The sequence below is a fragment of the Bremia lactucae genome, linkage group LG2, assembly GCF_004359215.1.
Source record: "Bremia lactucae strain SF5 linkage group LG2, whole genome shotgun sequence".
Classification (NCBI taxonomy): Eukaryota; Oomycota; class Peronosporomycetes; order Peronosporales; family Peronosporaceae; genus Bremia; species Bremia lactucae.
This window is the reverse complement of record NC_090611.1, coordinates 1,006,928-1,020,566: the sequence shown is the minus strand read 5'-3', so window position 1 is coordinate 1,020,566 and position 13,639 is coordinate 1,006,928. Positions and strand designations below refer to the sequence as shown.

At 47.5% G+C, this 13,639-nt stretch overlaps 5 protein-coding genes across 5 annotated transcripts; 2 read left to right on the top strand and 3 right to left on the bottom strand.

Annotated features, from left to right (window-relative positions):
- Positions 1 to 4,139: 4,139 nt before the first annotated feature.
- On the top strand, positions 4,140 to 5,483 carry CCR75_003402 (uncharacterized protein; the record flags this gene model as incomplete). Its single annotated transcript, XM_067961497.1, has 1 exon — positions 4,140 to 5,483. One exon carries the CDS (start codon positions 4,140 to 4,142, stop codon positions 5,481 to 5,483), a length of 1,344 nt encoding a protein of 447 aa, XP_067821869.1.
- Positions 5,484 to 5,489: 6 nt separating this feature from the next.
- On the bottom strand, positions 5,490 to 7,077 carry CCR75_003401 (uncharacterized protein; the record flags this gene model as incomplete). Its single annotated transcript, XM_067961496.1, has 3 exons — positions 5,490 to 5,664; positions 5,745 to 6,567; positions 6,648 to 7,077. The coding sequence occupies 3 exons, from the start codon at positions 7,075 to 7,077 to the stop codon at positions 5,490 to 5,492; spliced, it is 1,428 nt and encodes a 475-aa protein (XP_067821872.1).
- A 35-nt stretch (positions 7,078 to 7,112) lies between these two features.
- Positions 7,113 to 9,703, bottom strand: CCR75_003400 (uncharacterized protein; the record flags this gene model as incomplete). Its single annotated transcript, XM_067961495.1, has 8 exons — positions 7,113 to 7,246; positions 7,308 to 7,580; positions 7,649 to 8,197; positions 8,259 to 8,545; positions 8,610 to 8,995; positions 9,071 to 9,233; positions 9,301 to 9,429; positions 9,497 to 9,703. The coding sequence occupies 6 exons, from the start codon at positions 9,701 to 9,703 to the stop codon at positions 7,762 to 7,764; spliced, it is 1,608 nt and encodes a 535-aa protein (XP_067821871.1). The 3' UTR covers positions 7,113 to 7,246; positions 7,308 to 7,580; positions 7,649 to 7,761.
- A 317-nt stretch (positions 9,704 to 10,020) lies between these two features.
- CCR75_003399 (uncharacterized protein) lies at positions 10,021 to 11,376 on the top strand (the record flags this gene model as incomplete). Its single annotated transcript, XM_067961494.1, has 1 exon — positions 10,021 to 11,376. One exon carries the CDS (start codon positions 10,021 to 10,023, stop codon positions 11,374 to 11,376), a length of 1,356 nt encoding a protein of 451 aa, XP_067821692.1.
- A 568-nt stretch (positions 11,377 to 11,944) lies between these two features.
- On the bottom strand, positions 11,945 to 13,180 carry CCR75_003398 (uncharacterized protein; the record flags this gene model as incomplete). The annotated part of the gene is made up of 1 exon (XM_067961493.1): positions 11,945 to 13,180. One exon carries the CDS (start codon positions 13,178 to 13,180, stop codon positions 11,945 to 11,947), a length of 1,236 nt encoding a protein of 411 aa, XP_067821691.1.
- Positions 13,181 to 13,639: the final 459 nt, after the last annotated feature.

Sequence of the window (13,639 nt, the reverse complement as noted above, 5' to 3'; positions counted from 1 at the left end):
CGGTCAACGCCGTCGTCATCCTTCTGCATGAGCGCGCTGCCGATTGCAAAATTACTTGCATCGCAGACGACGCTAAAGGGCTTATCCGCGTCTGGCAATGCCAAGACCGGTGCCTCTACAAGAGATTGCTTCACTGATGTGAACGCATCTTCTTGTTCTTTTAACCAAACCCATTCTGTGTCCTTTTTAAGGAGATCAGATAATGGTTTAGTTTGCTCCGCATAATTCTTGCTATACTTATGCAAGTAATTAGCGAGCCCTAGGAATTGGCGCAAATCCTTCACATGCCGTGGGATTGGCCATTCCTTTACTGATTTTACCTTGTCTGGGTCTGCTCGTACACCATGTGTACCAACGATGCAGCCCAGTACAGGTATCTCAGGGACCCCTATGACGCACTTTTGCAAGTTGACGTACAATTGGGCGTCCTTTAAAGTCTGCAACACAGCGTCTAAATGACGCTTGTGCGACTCTATTGCGCTCAGCCCGTCCTCGGCCCTACTATGCACGAATACATCGTCAAAGTAATGAGGCGCGTAGGCACGGTGCTGACGCATCACGTGAGCCACCACTCGGTTGAATGTCGCTGGTGCGTTTTTCAAACCTTGAGGCATCACAAGCCACTCCCAAAGCATACCGCTTGGGGTGCTTACTGCCGTTTTGGCTACATCGGACTCTCTCATGAGTACCTGATAGTAGCCATCCTTCAAATCCAACGCGGAAAAGATAGTTGACTTTCCCATGGAGTTCAACAAAACATCTTTCCGCGGGATTGGCGTTTGCGCCGGTATGGTCGCCGTGTTCAGCTTATTGTAAGCAAGAACCACGCGCCATCCACCTGTGGATTTACGCACACAAAAGGTCGGACTGCAGTGAGGCGATTTGCTCTCACGCACATGTCCCGCCTTGGCTCGCTTGTCGAAGAACTCATCGATATAATCGACAAGTTCTTTCGGCAACGGCCATTGCCTGGTCACACAATACTTGGTGTCAGGTTCGAGGTCTATCTCGTGCCCGATGCCCCTATCTGCTGGTAGGCGACTCGGCACTTCTTCTGAAAACACATCGCGATGTTTCCACAGAACCTCAAAGAACGAACTGTTTCTCAAGGCATCCCAGCCTTGAGCAGCGAACCGCTTCTTTTTGTCCGTTTCTAGGACGCTCTCGTTCATTGTGGACGACGAACAACAGTCCATTAAGTTCTCTTCTAGAGATGGTGCGACTATTTCGCGGATCTTTCCTTCCTTTAATTCGGCAAGAAACAGATCCCACGACATCTCCGGGAGGTTTACTATCTCCTCGGCAGATTTAAAGACTTGCCGGAGCACCTTAACTGAGGATGCCTCCGCAATTTCGTATTTGACGGCCTCGAACACCTCGTTCGAAGGCCCGTCTACTTTATTAGAGACTGATCCACAGGTCACTCGTTTAGACGTGCCTTTGATCGTCCCAATCCGTCGAGTACTCGTTCTTCGAGTCACCACGACCTTTTTTTTGGGAAGCGGGGGCCTTGCACTCCTGGCTAACGCCTCCCCTTCCAACTGCACGAGGCTCTAGACACTGTGCCGGTTTATGCGACGCATGACTTCCTGTCAGCTCGCCGTCTACTGCCACAGGCTCTCGGCTCTGTGCAGGACATTCGGACGCATGACTACTTGTCATCGTCCTTTTCACTATCCCAGTCTCCACGAGCTGGGTAGGTACTGGTGACGTTTGACTTCCCGTCAACGCACCCTCAACTGGGTTTGACACGCCATCAGTTGCATACGCCTCTCGCAGGAGCATATCCTTTCCGGTGTCCTGCGTAGAGTTCACAACTTTGCGTGTACGCCAGTCTATCCATGGTTGGTACTTTGCCAACCATGGCATGCCTAGGATGAGGTCTTGCGGACTCTCCAAACCTAGCACTGTGAACTTCTCTTAACAAGAGAAGCCACTAAAACTGAAGGCGAGTTCTACCTGAACTCCCTCAGACTTAACGAGAGCGCCGTTTGCTATACAAACGGTCTCCTCTTCTCGCTTGCCACCCCGGCAAAGCGACTCAAACATCGCCAGTCTCTTTCTTAGAGCCGCGAGTTTCACAAAATTTGGTGATGCACCCGAATATACTAGGAGGGTCATCACCTGGTCATAGCCTATTACATGAGCGCTATAGAGCAGCAGGGTTGAGATCCGAAATTTCGAAACCTCACGGACTATGCTACCCATTTGTTCCACAACTCTGAACTTAGGGGTAGCTTCAGAGTCCGCGTCAGTAGGGCATCCCTCCTAATGCGCTCCTGCATGTCCGACCCCTCTGTGGTCGATGCAGAATTCATGCGTCGCGCACGCTGATTCTTGCCATCGCCCTTTGGGAAGGGAGTCCTCTTGCCGGTATCTTTGCCCCAGCAGGGACCCTGGCATAGCGGCGAGCCATCATATGGCCGAGCTTGCCGCATTTATAACAGACAACGTCTCCATTGCCCAACTCCATGGGAATCGGACCTACGGTTATGGATGCTGACAGCAAGCGCTTCTCCTGCATATACTCTTGCAGAGATCGCTTCGCCTGTCGCGCTCCAAAGAAGCGCGCCTGAAGGAACACTTCGTTGTTCGGCGGCTGGTACATGGCGCGAATCTTTTCCTTAAAGATCGCCCATGAATGGAACGCCTTTCTGTCCACCATAAGCGCCGGGTAAGCCCACTTTGAGGCCTTACCGCGCAGATGCGACATGGCATACGACACCATCCGGCTGTCGTCCTCGATGAGCTGCGCGACACCGCATTGCTCCACGGCTAAAAGCCAGTGGACAATCGTGTGCGCCGCAGTTCCATCGAACTTGGGCGGGTCCATCCGAATGGGCCTCGGCTGATGCGGCCGGGCAGAGAGCATCTCAACAGTCCTGTTGAGAGCCTCGCTCCGAGCCTGCTCATGCCTCAGCTCATCCTGAGTTTGAATGACGGACTCCGCCGCAGCATGGCCCTGTGCCTCGGACGCGGCTGTCCGCTGTCCGAGCACGAATGCCTCAAGCTGCTCTAACTGAGCAACATGTTGCTCAGGAGGACTACCCAGGAGCATGGCCAGGGCTTGTTCACCAAGTCCCTGCGTTATAAACCCTTTCACCTCCTGAAGTTGTTCGGATAGGTGGGGAACGACCCAATCAATATTGAGGCTTATCCTCACCTCACGTACACACGCAGAGATGCGGGTCGTGGGAAAATTTACAAGTGTTAACAATGTAGGCGGGCACGTCGTAATGCGGCCACGCTCTACTTAGACACACACCCTAGCACAGCGAGGAAGCGGTTTAACCAGCTTCCTTGCGTGCAGTGAGGTGTTGCGGTGGGCGCGTTAGCGACCTCACCCAACGCACTAAGTACTCTGGTTAAGTGTCGTCACGGGAGCGGTGATCCGGCTCCTCGTGCGCACTTACCAAGTAGGAAGTAGTTTTCAGACTTATTTATATTTAATCGTATTAAATATAAATACCATTTTTACCAATCAAAATGTCATCTCTATAGATAACACTTAATATGTATTGCGAGCGTATCTTTCTAGATACCTCGCGTAACGGATGACGCTAACCGTCATCCCTCCTAATGTGAATGCTCCCATGTGGATCACATACGCAAGGGTTGGCCACAAATGTGAACCACACCCGAGTGCTGGGTCTAATAACTTTAATTTAGTAATTGAACATCCCCTTAAGCACACCAAGAGTACTTAACGGGGACTGTGTAACATTAGGGCAACTTTAGCCCGTTACAAACGGGGCAGCCTTAGCTAATACTCATAATAGTTGTAGTCAACCTAAAACTGATAACAGTGGAGGTGGGGTTCCTCGACTTCTTCACGTACACAATGTGCACTGAAAGGTTTAAAGAAACTAAGAAGTCTTAGCTACTAAAGGTAAATTTTGAGGCTTAGAGTACTTGCGCACCACACAATCGTGTAGGAAATAATATTTATGTTACGGACATCAGTTACAAGTACCACACAAGGCTTACGAGCCAATAAACGTCGATGTTGATGTTAGGAAGCCACTTCACTTGATATCCTTTGTTGAAGCGTCTAGACTTTATAAAAACTTTTCGTCAGCGATAGCCCTCTGCCAATCAGGTAGTCAATTGTTCTAAAATTGAAGCCATCAGCTAGCTTAATGAGCTTTGAGGCCCTCTTCCCACCGCTATTGCCTACAGACAATTCGACTCAAGAAGATTATAGCTCTGTTGACATAAGCGTCGACGAAATTTTGCTACCACCTCTTGAAAAGGCCGTCGACAATGGAATATATCGTGCATTGCGGCGCTGGAACGAAGGAGACTTAGCGGTGACGGATAAAGCCCTTTCGTATCCCGAGCGGATAAAGAAATACCAGCGTGTCGCTGCTCTTGCACTTCAAGGAGATGGAGCTTTTGACGCAGAAGAAGATGCGATAGATAATGCCGTCATTGAGTCACACGAAGAGCGGCTAGGAGTAGATCGAGCGACCGTAGTCGCCAAGCAGAAGGCAGCAACAGCGGCAATGAGACAAAAAGTCAAGCAACGAAGGCGACAAGTTAAGGAATTCAAAGAAGAGCGAGAACGATTCAAAGCTGTGTTTGCAGAATTAGACGATATTGACGAGCTACGAGCCGAGAGAGTGCCCAGCGCACGTCTACAGAGCTTTGTAGACACGTTTCGAATTAAAAAGAGACGCCTAGCACAAAAGCGATCCATGGCAAAAACAATCACAGCGATGAGCTTTGAATTTGCTCGACCAATGCCAGCTTTAGATGAAGAAGAGGCGAGTCAAGACGCCATAAAATCTACAGAAAAAAAGCACGTTTTGAACGAGAATGACCCAATTTTGTGGTTCGAAGTGCTGCATCCGAGCAAAGACCCAGCACGAACACAGTCGTTCCTTGTGCGGCAGTCCCAGAAACTAACAGATCTTGTGGATTTAATTGTCTGTGCGAACGATGAGCGGCTAGCCGAGTACGCGAAAGCTTCAAAGCTTTTGTACTTTGGTAAAAAAATGTTTGTCGATCGACGAGTGCCTGGAAGCCTGGATTACTCGAATGAAATCATTCAATGGATTCAAGCGAAACCCGAGCGTCAAGAAAAGTTTGGAGCCTTTCCAATAGATGGCCCTCCACGGCCGAGTCTTCACTTGTCAACTTTTGCGGATCTTGATCTCTTGATCGATGTACCAGGCGTGTACATTCATCAAGGCGAATGCGAGCATTTGATCCGACTGAAAGATGCACGCTTACCGCATGAATACGACGCTTCCACGAGTTCAGGTATCTTTCCACTGCGGCTTCCCAATGCTTTGAACCATCCTTTGCGGAATTGTTTAATCTGTCAGAATTACAGTGCCAAGTACGTGTGTTATGGCGATCGTCTCGCTGTGGTTGACCCGATGTTTTTCTGTCATCGCTGCTACCGTGCAGCTCACTACGATGTGAATGGAAATTTAATATACAACGATTTCTTGAGCTTTCCATTCGTGCAAGACTAGTGCTTGTTACGGAAACTTATCGTGGGCACTATAGTCACTATTGCGTGTTCGTGAAGCCTTGGAGAATTTCGTGACGGCTAAAACACCGATACTACATAAAGCACTGATGACAAACATCATGTCAAAGTACCGATGAAAGATGTGGAACTCGATTTCACCCAGTACTTCATCAATTCGCTGTCTATAGCACCAGCACGAAAGAAGCAAGTGACAGGTTAGTTCATTGGAATTTCTTATTAAAAAAAATATTAGGAGACGTACCGATGTAGCGGACTAAGATTCATACGCATGAGAACAAATGACGAGACAAAATACATGCCCATGAGATGAGCGAGCCATAGCACGACGCTATTTGATGACACAGTGTTTGAATACGTCCGAAAGAATTTGAGTAAAGTGACAAGAAAGCCTCGTGTTTGCGTGAAAACAAGAATTCCCACAAAGCTTAATGACGCAATCTCCGACAAGAAGCGAAGATTCAACTGCTCTGCTAATGACGGCCAAATGTACAGGAGCTTTTCTACAACGTCCGTGATTGGATCCTTATCACGATTTCTACGAAAAATGACATTCACGGTGCTCATGCCCATCTTGTACATGCAAAAGGCCGACATGACGTAGCCAAAGCAATTCAATACGCGGCCTCGAATGGTTCTCGCCCCGAAAGACCGGGCCTGTGCATTTCTTAAATCATTTACTTCGAGAAACAATTCGCGTCCGAGACTTTCGAGCGTCCGAATATCAGCTTCGAGGCTTTTCATGTACGTCGTGTCATTCGATGTAAAGAAGCGATTAATCCACAATAACACAAATGTTTTCGTCGTTTTACTTGCTATCGAATCCTCTTGTCGTCGCACTGACGCACGTCGCTCGAGTGTCAATCGTTTCTTCTTGGCGATTACAATGTCGAGATTATGACGCAGTCGTTTTTCGAGAAATTCAATATCTTCATCCACAACTTTTTGCCAAAAGAATGTCATGTATTCGTACGGACAATTCACGGCACCAAAGCCTGATAACAAAGCCATGAAGAGAACTCCTAAGAGACTCACACGGCTGACAAAATTGCGAATCGAAAACATTGCTAACCATTATAAGAAACACACAAAATAATAATAGAAATGAGCCTCTTTGAAACCTTACAAAATACAAGGAGATTTGTACCGTCTAGTGATTGCCGTGGAAGGTCTTGTTCAAGCACCCCACCAAGTCTCCAGAAGCTGTAGAGGTAGAGGATTTGCAGTGCACTAGCTGTCCCTGCGGCTTGACGTCTCGCGACGCCGTACTCTCGGGCTAGCGTGTAAAAAAGCGATAAAGGTATTACCAGGACTACTAGTACTGTCATTGCGATGAGATCAATGCGCCAGACCCATTGACGACTGTCCACGTGCATCACATCCGTCACTTCAAACAGAACCATTTCAAAAATACTCAATGAAAACGTCAGCGACGCCGCAAAGAGCAATGGAGTGGTGGCGCTACGCACAGCATAGTCACGAAAGAGCCACCACGAGAAGAAGAAGCGAGAGAAGACGAATAGAAGCAGCCAACTGCCCAGCGTCAACACCGCGTCTGACGACTGTGCCCACAGCATTGATAGGTGTGTGAGTTGATGTAATTGACATTATGAAGAAAAATCATTCTTATAAAGAGATGCTCGTTTAGTTAGTAACAAGAATTGAAAAACCTTTACTATGGAACTTTAGTAGAAGTAGTATACTGCACCGAAGGTGTCCTTTTACGGTATACAGACCGTAATTCGCCTGATTATACATTGGCATCATTTAGAAGATCGACTGATACTCATTGGACGGTTATAGCTACCTTCACTTTATTTTTTATCGTAATTTTGTCGATATTCTGCTTCATCCTCACGCAAAATTTCTGCAGCATATTTTGCCACCATCACCACGGTTGAATGCACGTTGCCATTCGGTATAAATGGGATAACGGAAGCGTCAGCTATACGCAAATTCTGGATGCCAAAGACGCGGAGGTGATTATCCACGACTCCCTCGTTCGCTGTCGTTGCCATAGACGCACTGCCAACCCAATGCGAGTTGCGAAATACATTTTCAAGTACCCAATCATTCAAGTCTAGAACATGATGCACCAGTAAGATACATCGCAAAGACCAATATTTACTCTTTTAATAAATACAGAACCTTTTGTAGATGTGACATCAGCACCTGGCGATATTTCACACCCAATCACTTTCTTTTCGCCTGTCATACAAAGAATTTGTTAGAAGCACTCGTGCATCGAGCATAAATTAATGTTAGCTCTTGCCAAGTCTAGCCGCAATCTCGCGCACTACTCGAATTCCCCAGGTGATCTTCCAAATATCTCCCGGTCTCAGATGCTCAGGTTCAAAATCGGGAACTTCAGACACAACACGCGGAATCAAGTGATCATCACTGTCATTATCGTCAACAGAATCATCCTCGTCACGGAGAAGCACAACGCGATTGCGAGCAAGAGGGCGCAACAGAGCGATCGTTATCAATGCTTCTGCCATGTGATCAAGTCCTGCACTATTTGACATATGGGGCTCTGATTTCTGTGGAAACAGCGTCAGTTGAATCTCAGGTTGGGTCGCTCCAGGAGGAATCAAAAACGCTCCAGCACTAATACCAACAGAGCCAAACAATCCATAACTGGAGGTATTTGAACTTTTATCGTTGGTGGCTTTCAAGTATGAGGCCAGATGTGCTCTGCGCAATTCCAGAAGCAGTTAAATTTGGGAAAACTTGATGCTAAAAAACAATCACTTACTTGAGATCAACGTTGCGTCCAGCTTTGTACTCAAAGACCATGCCGACCACGGGATGATCCTGTAAGTTCATTCCCACGCGAGGCAAATGCTTTTTAGTCTGAAGTCCCGCATTTCGAAGCGTAGCATGATTACCGAGGCCAGAAAGCATCAGTATCTTTGGTGTATTGATTGCACCCGCCGTGAGAATAACCTCACCGTGTTTAGCAAGACGAATCAGCTGTGTTGTGCCGTCAAAAAAACGAACTTCCACCCCTTGTGTAACATTTTCGTTATTTATTCCAATTTTCTGCCGCCAATGAAAGCGTTAGACGCCCTTATCGAAGCTTTACTTTCTTTAAGGATAAACGCACCGTGACTGTTGTATCTAGCATCAATTGAAAATTATCTCGTTTGGATTTAAACGTCTTACTATTCAAAATGGGTCCAAGAAACGTTTTGGCAGCGCTATCACGGACCCCATTTCGAGTATTAAAGTGATAATAACCAACGCCAAATCGACCGTTCGGTCCATTGAAGTCCATCGTCCGTGGTATTCCCACCTCCGTGCACGCTTCAATAAACTCTTTTGACCCGTCCGATGCTAGTGCAGGAGGACTGGTTCGAACGGAGCCACCAACACCATGAAAGCTCGAATTTGGTCCGTCAAAGTCTTCAATGGCCATATAAATACTCAGCGCCTTCTCCCACGTCCAATTTTTCATATTCCATCGCTCTAAATCTGACGGCAGCGCTCGAACTAATAAAATAGTGAAGCTTTATCAAATGGTTTTCAATGAATTCTTCATTGGAATAGAACATGACGTCCACGTACTGTAAAGCATGGCGTTATGGATGCCACAGCCTCCTAACGCTTTGGCTATATTCACATCCGGATAAGCCCAATGCAACGACGGTGTATTGGCCACATTCGTCCAGTAATACGGTACATCAAACGGCGTTAATTTTTGGGTGTTAAGTGGCGATGGTATGGCCATCTGGTGTCAGCATCAGAAACTGTAAGTAAAAAAATGCCATCTGTCACCTAATCAGCAGCCATTTCACCTTGCCACCCAACTGCGTTTGGGATGCTTTGCCTGCCTCGATCAGAAGTACGCGTCGCCATGGGTCGTCGCTCAGCACCTTGGCTACTACGGACCCCGCAGGACCGCCGCCAACGATGATAGTGTCAAACTACAGCAGAAGAGGTTCATCATAAGTCAAAAATTAAATCAATTCTTTTCAATTGTGAATTGTGTACCTCTTCCGGATACATAAGTGGAACAATAGTTGCCGACGGAGCTCGAGATCGTCGCAATAGACGCAGTGCGATAGCGACACAAGTCGCGACTCCAGCGAAGATCAGCAAGAGGACCATGCCATTAAAGAGATAGCGAATTTTGCGATTAGTGCCCTGCACATCGGGACGCAGCAGTGATGATTGTTCGTTGTAAGTATTGATTGGCATTGGCACAGTGCCAGACGAAAGATTGGGATATGCAGCATGGCTTGCGGAAAAAAAATCTGCATCACTCGTCGCAGGCAGCTAAATCTTGTGTTTTATACATAAAATAAGCACCCCCAATCCGGTATAAAATTTGTGGCATTCTATCATAAAGACTTCGTAGAAGCTTTTCAGGAAGCAAGGTCGCCCCCATATCGCGAGCGCACGAAAAAAAGCGTCCACCAAATTCATAATGTAGCCATATTCTCTAGTGCCTTGCGAATTCAAGGCGCATTCACAAAGTTGCCGTCGCGATACCAAGACCATCATTCTATCCTTCAATGCGCGAAATTTTATCCATCCACTTGGGCCAAGGAGGTATCCAGACTGGCAACTCTTGCTGGGAGCTCTACTGCCTCGAACATGGGATTCAGCCTGACGGCACTATGCCCAGTGACACAACCGTGGGCGAAGATGACGACTCTTTCTCGACCTTTTTCTCCGAAACTGGCTCGGGCAAGCACGTTCCACGTGCTGTGTTCGTCGACCTGGAGCCCAGCGTATGCGATGAAGTGCGCACAGGGACGTACCGCCAATTATATCACCCGGAGCAGATCATTTCTGGGAAAGAAGACGCCGCAAACAACTACGCGCGTGGTCATTACACGATCGGAAAAGAGTACGTTGACGTGGTGCTAGACCGCGTCCGGAAGCTGGCCGACGCTTGTACGGGATTACAGGGATTTATGGTGTTTAATGCTGTTGGGGGCGGCACAGGTTCGGGTTTAGGCTCGCTGCTGCTCGAGCGTCTGTCGGTCGACTATGGCCGTAAAAGCAAGCTTGGCTTCACCATCTACCCGTCGCCTCTCGTATCGTCGGCTGTTGTCGAGCCATACAACTCAGTGCTCTCCACCCACGCACTGCTCGAGCACACAGATGTAGCCGTAATGCTGGACAATGAAGCTATTTATGACATTTGCCGTCGATCTTTGGACATTGAGCGCCCAACCTACTCCAATTTAAATCGTCTCATTGCTCAAGTCATTTCCTCGCTTACCACTTCGCTCCGTTTCGATGGCTCATTGAACGTTGACATTACGGAATTCCAGACGAACTTGGTGCCGTACCCGCGCATTCATTTCATGCTGAGCTCGTATGCTCCTGTGATATCAGCTGAAAAGGCTTATCACGAGTCATTGTCTGTAGCAGAGATCACGAATAGTGCGTTTGAACCAACTTCGATGATGGCTAAGTGTGATCCGCGTCATGGGAAATACATGGCTACATGCCTTATGTACCGAGGTGATGTCGTTCCAAAGGACGTGAACGCAGCTGTAGCAATTATTAAGACCAAACGTACGATTCAGTTCGTGGACTGGTGTCCTACTGGTTTCAAGTGTGGTATTAATTACCAGCCGCCATCGGTAGTGCCTGGTGGCGATCTGGCATGTGTACAGCGCGCGGTATGCATGATTTCGAACACGAGCGCCATCGCTGAAGTGTTTTCCCGCATTGACCACAAATTTGACCTCATGTACGCAAAACGTGCATTTGTGCACTGGTTTGTAGGTGAAGGCATGGAAGAAGGTGAATTCTCGGAAGCTCGGGAAGACTTGGCTGCATTGGAAAAAGACTATGAGGAGGTGTCGGCTGAGACTGCTGAAGGCGAAGAAGAGGAATTTGGGGAGGAGTACTAGTCAACATGCCCTTGAGAACGTTCCAGACTATCGCCCTTTGCATCAACCCCAGCGTCAATTTGTTGCAGCGACGTAAACAATGTCGCGTTCCTCTTCTGCATATCACCAGGGCTTCTTAATGCGTAGCTGACGTTCGCACATGACAGAATTGGTCGTAAATATTTAGTACACTTTATCAGCATATACGAGGTGATCGTCAATCGCAGAGCCAAAAGCTACCATTCTTGCATTTGCCAGCAATTCATTGAGGCGATTAACGTATTTTGCTTAATGTGCGATCGATCGTTCCAGTCTCTTTTTTATAGGTGAAAACACTGGACAAATTGACGATTCATTTAGATGCGCATCATCTGCAGACTAGCAAAGAAATGGATTCGCCTTTGGGGCTTCAGAAATACGCGAGATGCAGAAAATTAAAATTTTGGGAAAAGCTCGACTTGTAGTACCCGGTAAAACTCAAAATCTTTTGGCTTATGACATCAAAGCCTGAAATTTAGGATTTTACACATTTGTAATCACTATAGTTCATCTATTTTGACACACACAATCAAGACCGAGCTTTCACGTCTTAAAGCTCGCATTCAAACACGGCAGCGGCGCCCATACCCGTGCCTATGCACATCGAGATGACTCCGTAGCGCTGCTGTGTTCGTTTCAACTGATGTAACAGCGTCGCTACTTGACGGGCACCGGTGCACCCAAGTGGGTGGCCCAGTGCAATCGCTCCTCCTTCCGGATTAACCTTTTGAATTGGAATACCAAGCTTCTCGATGCAGTACGAAGCCTGACTAGCAAACGCTTCATTAATCTCAAATACGTCAATCTCATCCAAATTTAGACCAGCTTTCTGTAACGCATCTGGAATGGCGAAAACTGGACCAATCCCCATTATAGCAGGAGGTACACCAGTCACAGCAAATGACACAAACCGGCCGAGGATTGGAATCCCCATCGTCTTGGCTACAGAGCGGCGCATTAGGAGAACAGCCGCCGCACCATCACTAATTTGACTCGAATTGCCTGCCGTAGTAGAGCCATTTTCCTTGAAAACTGGCGGGAGTTTGGACAGCTTACTAATTGTCGTATCGGCTCGTATGCCATCATCGTGGGCAATAATTACGGGCTCTTCATGCCCCTCTTTGTTCTTAATTATCGTAAGCACAGGTGTAATCTCGTCTTCAAACCACCCATTCATTTGAGCCACCACGGCTTTCGAATGTGAATGAGCCGCGAGCTCGTCTTGTTTTGCACGAGAAATTCGGAATTTTTCGGCCACGTTTTCGCTCGTTATGCCCATGGGTAATACACAATCCATTGCGTCTTGTGCCTTTTTCATCAGTTGCCAGTTAACAGGCGGAACATCGCTATCCAATTCAGACAGTGACATGCATTCAACGCCGGCGGCGATACCAATATCGTAGTAGCCGGCTTTAATCGCTGCGGTGACGTTGGCGACAGCCTGTAGACCAGAGCTACACTGCCTATTGACGACGTGAAGTGGCACCGTATATGGGATCCCTGCTGCTAATTGGGCCATGCGCGCCATGCCTGCCCCTGCACCGGGCTGCAGCACGTTGCCAACGACAACGTCGCCGACAGTCTTGGGGTCCACCTTGGCTTGCTTGAGCACAGCCATCAGCACGTGCCCCAGAAGCACGTCGGGCGTTGTATCTTTAAATCCACCACGACGAGCCTTCGTGATGGGCGTGCGTAAGGCTGATACAATAACTACATCTTCCTCGGGTATTATGGGCGCGAGTGAGCCGGTTGCTACGTGGGACTGGATACGGTTGATACGTTCCATAATGAGATAGATAGTTGTACTTACTATGTAAATTGTTTTTTAATGAATGATTATATAAAGCTCGCTGCGTGACGATTTACAATTTAAGGTGACAGTTGCCAGCACTTAAATGCCAAAATAAAGCCAAAGAGCTTCTTTGATGAATTCGTGCCACACCTTAGCTTGCTTTGTCGCCTTGATTTCGCAATTGGTCGCTGCTCTCGGAGGTAATTGTTGTAGCATCAAGGTGCCATTTTTGCTTGACTCGTGAGTGCACCAAGTATATATTGAAAGCAGGAGATTCATGGTGATTGTAACGGGGTTTATCGTTCCATGAAATTAACACTTAAAGGTGGTTAATTAATATATAATCTAAAAGGTAGATAATATTTGGAGGATATTACTTTAAATAGTAATGCTCAGAAATCTTATCCATAAATAGGTATAGGCCATTATATCTATTTATCCCGCAGACTAATC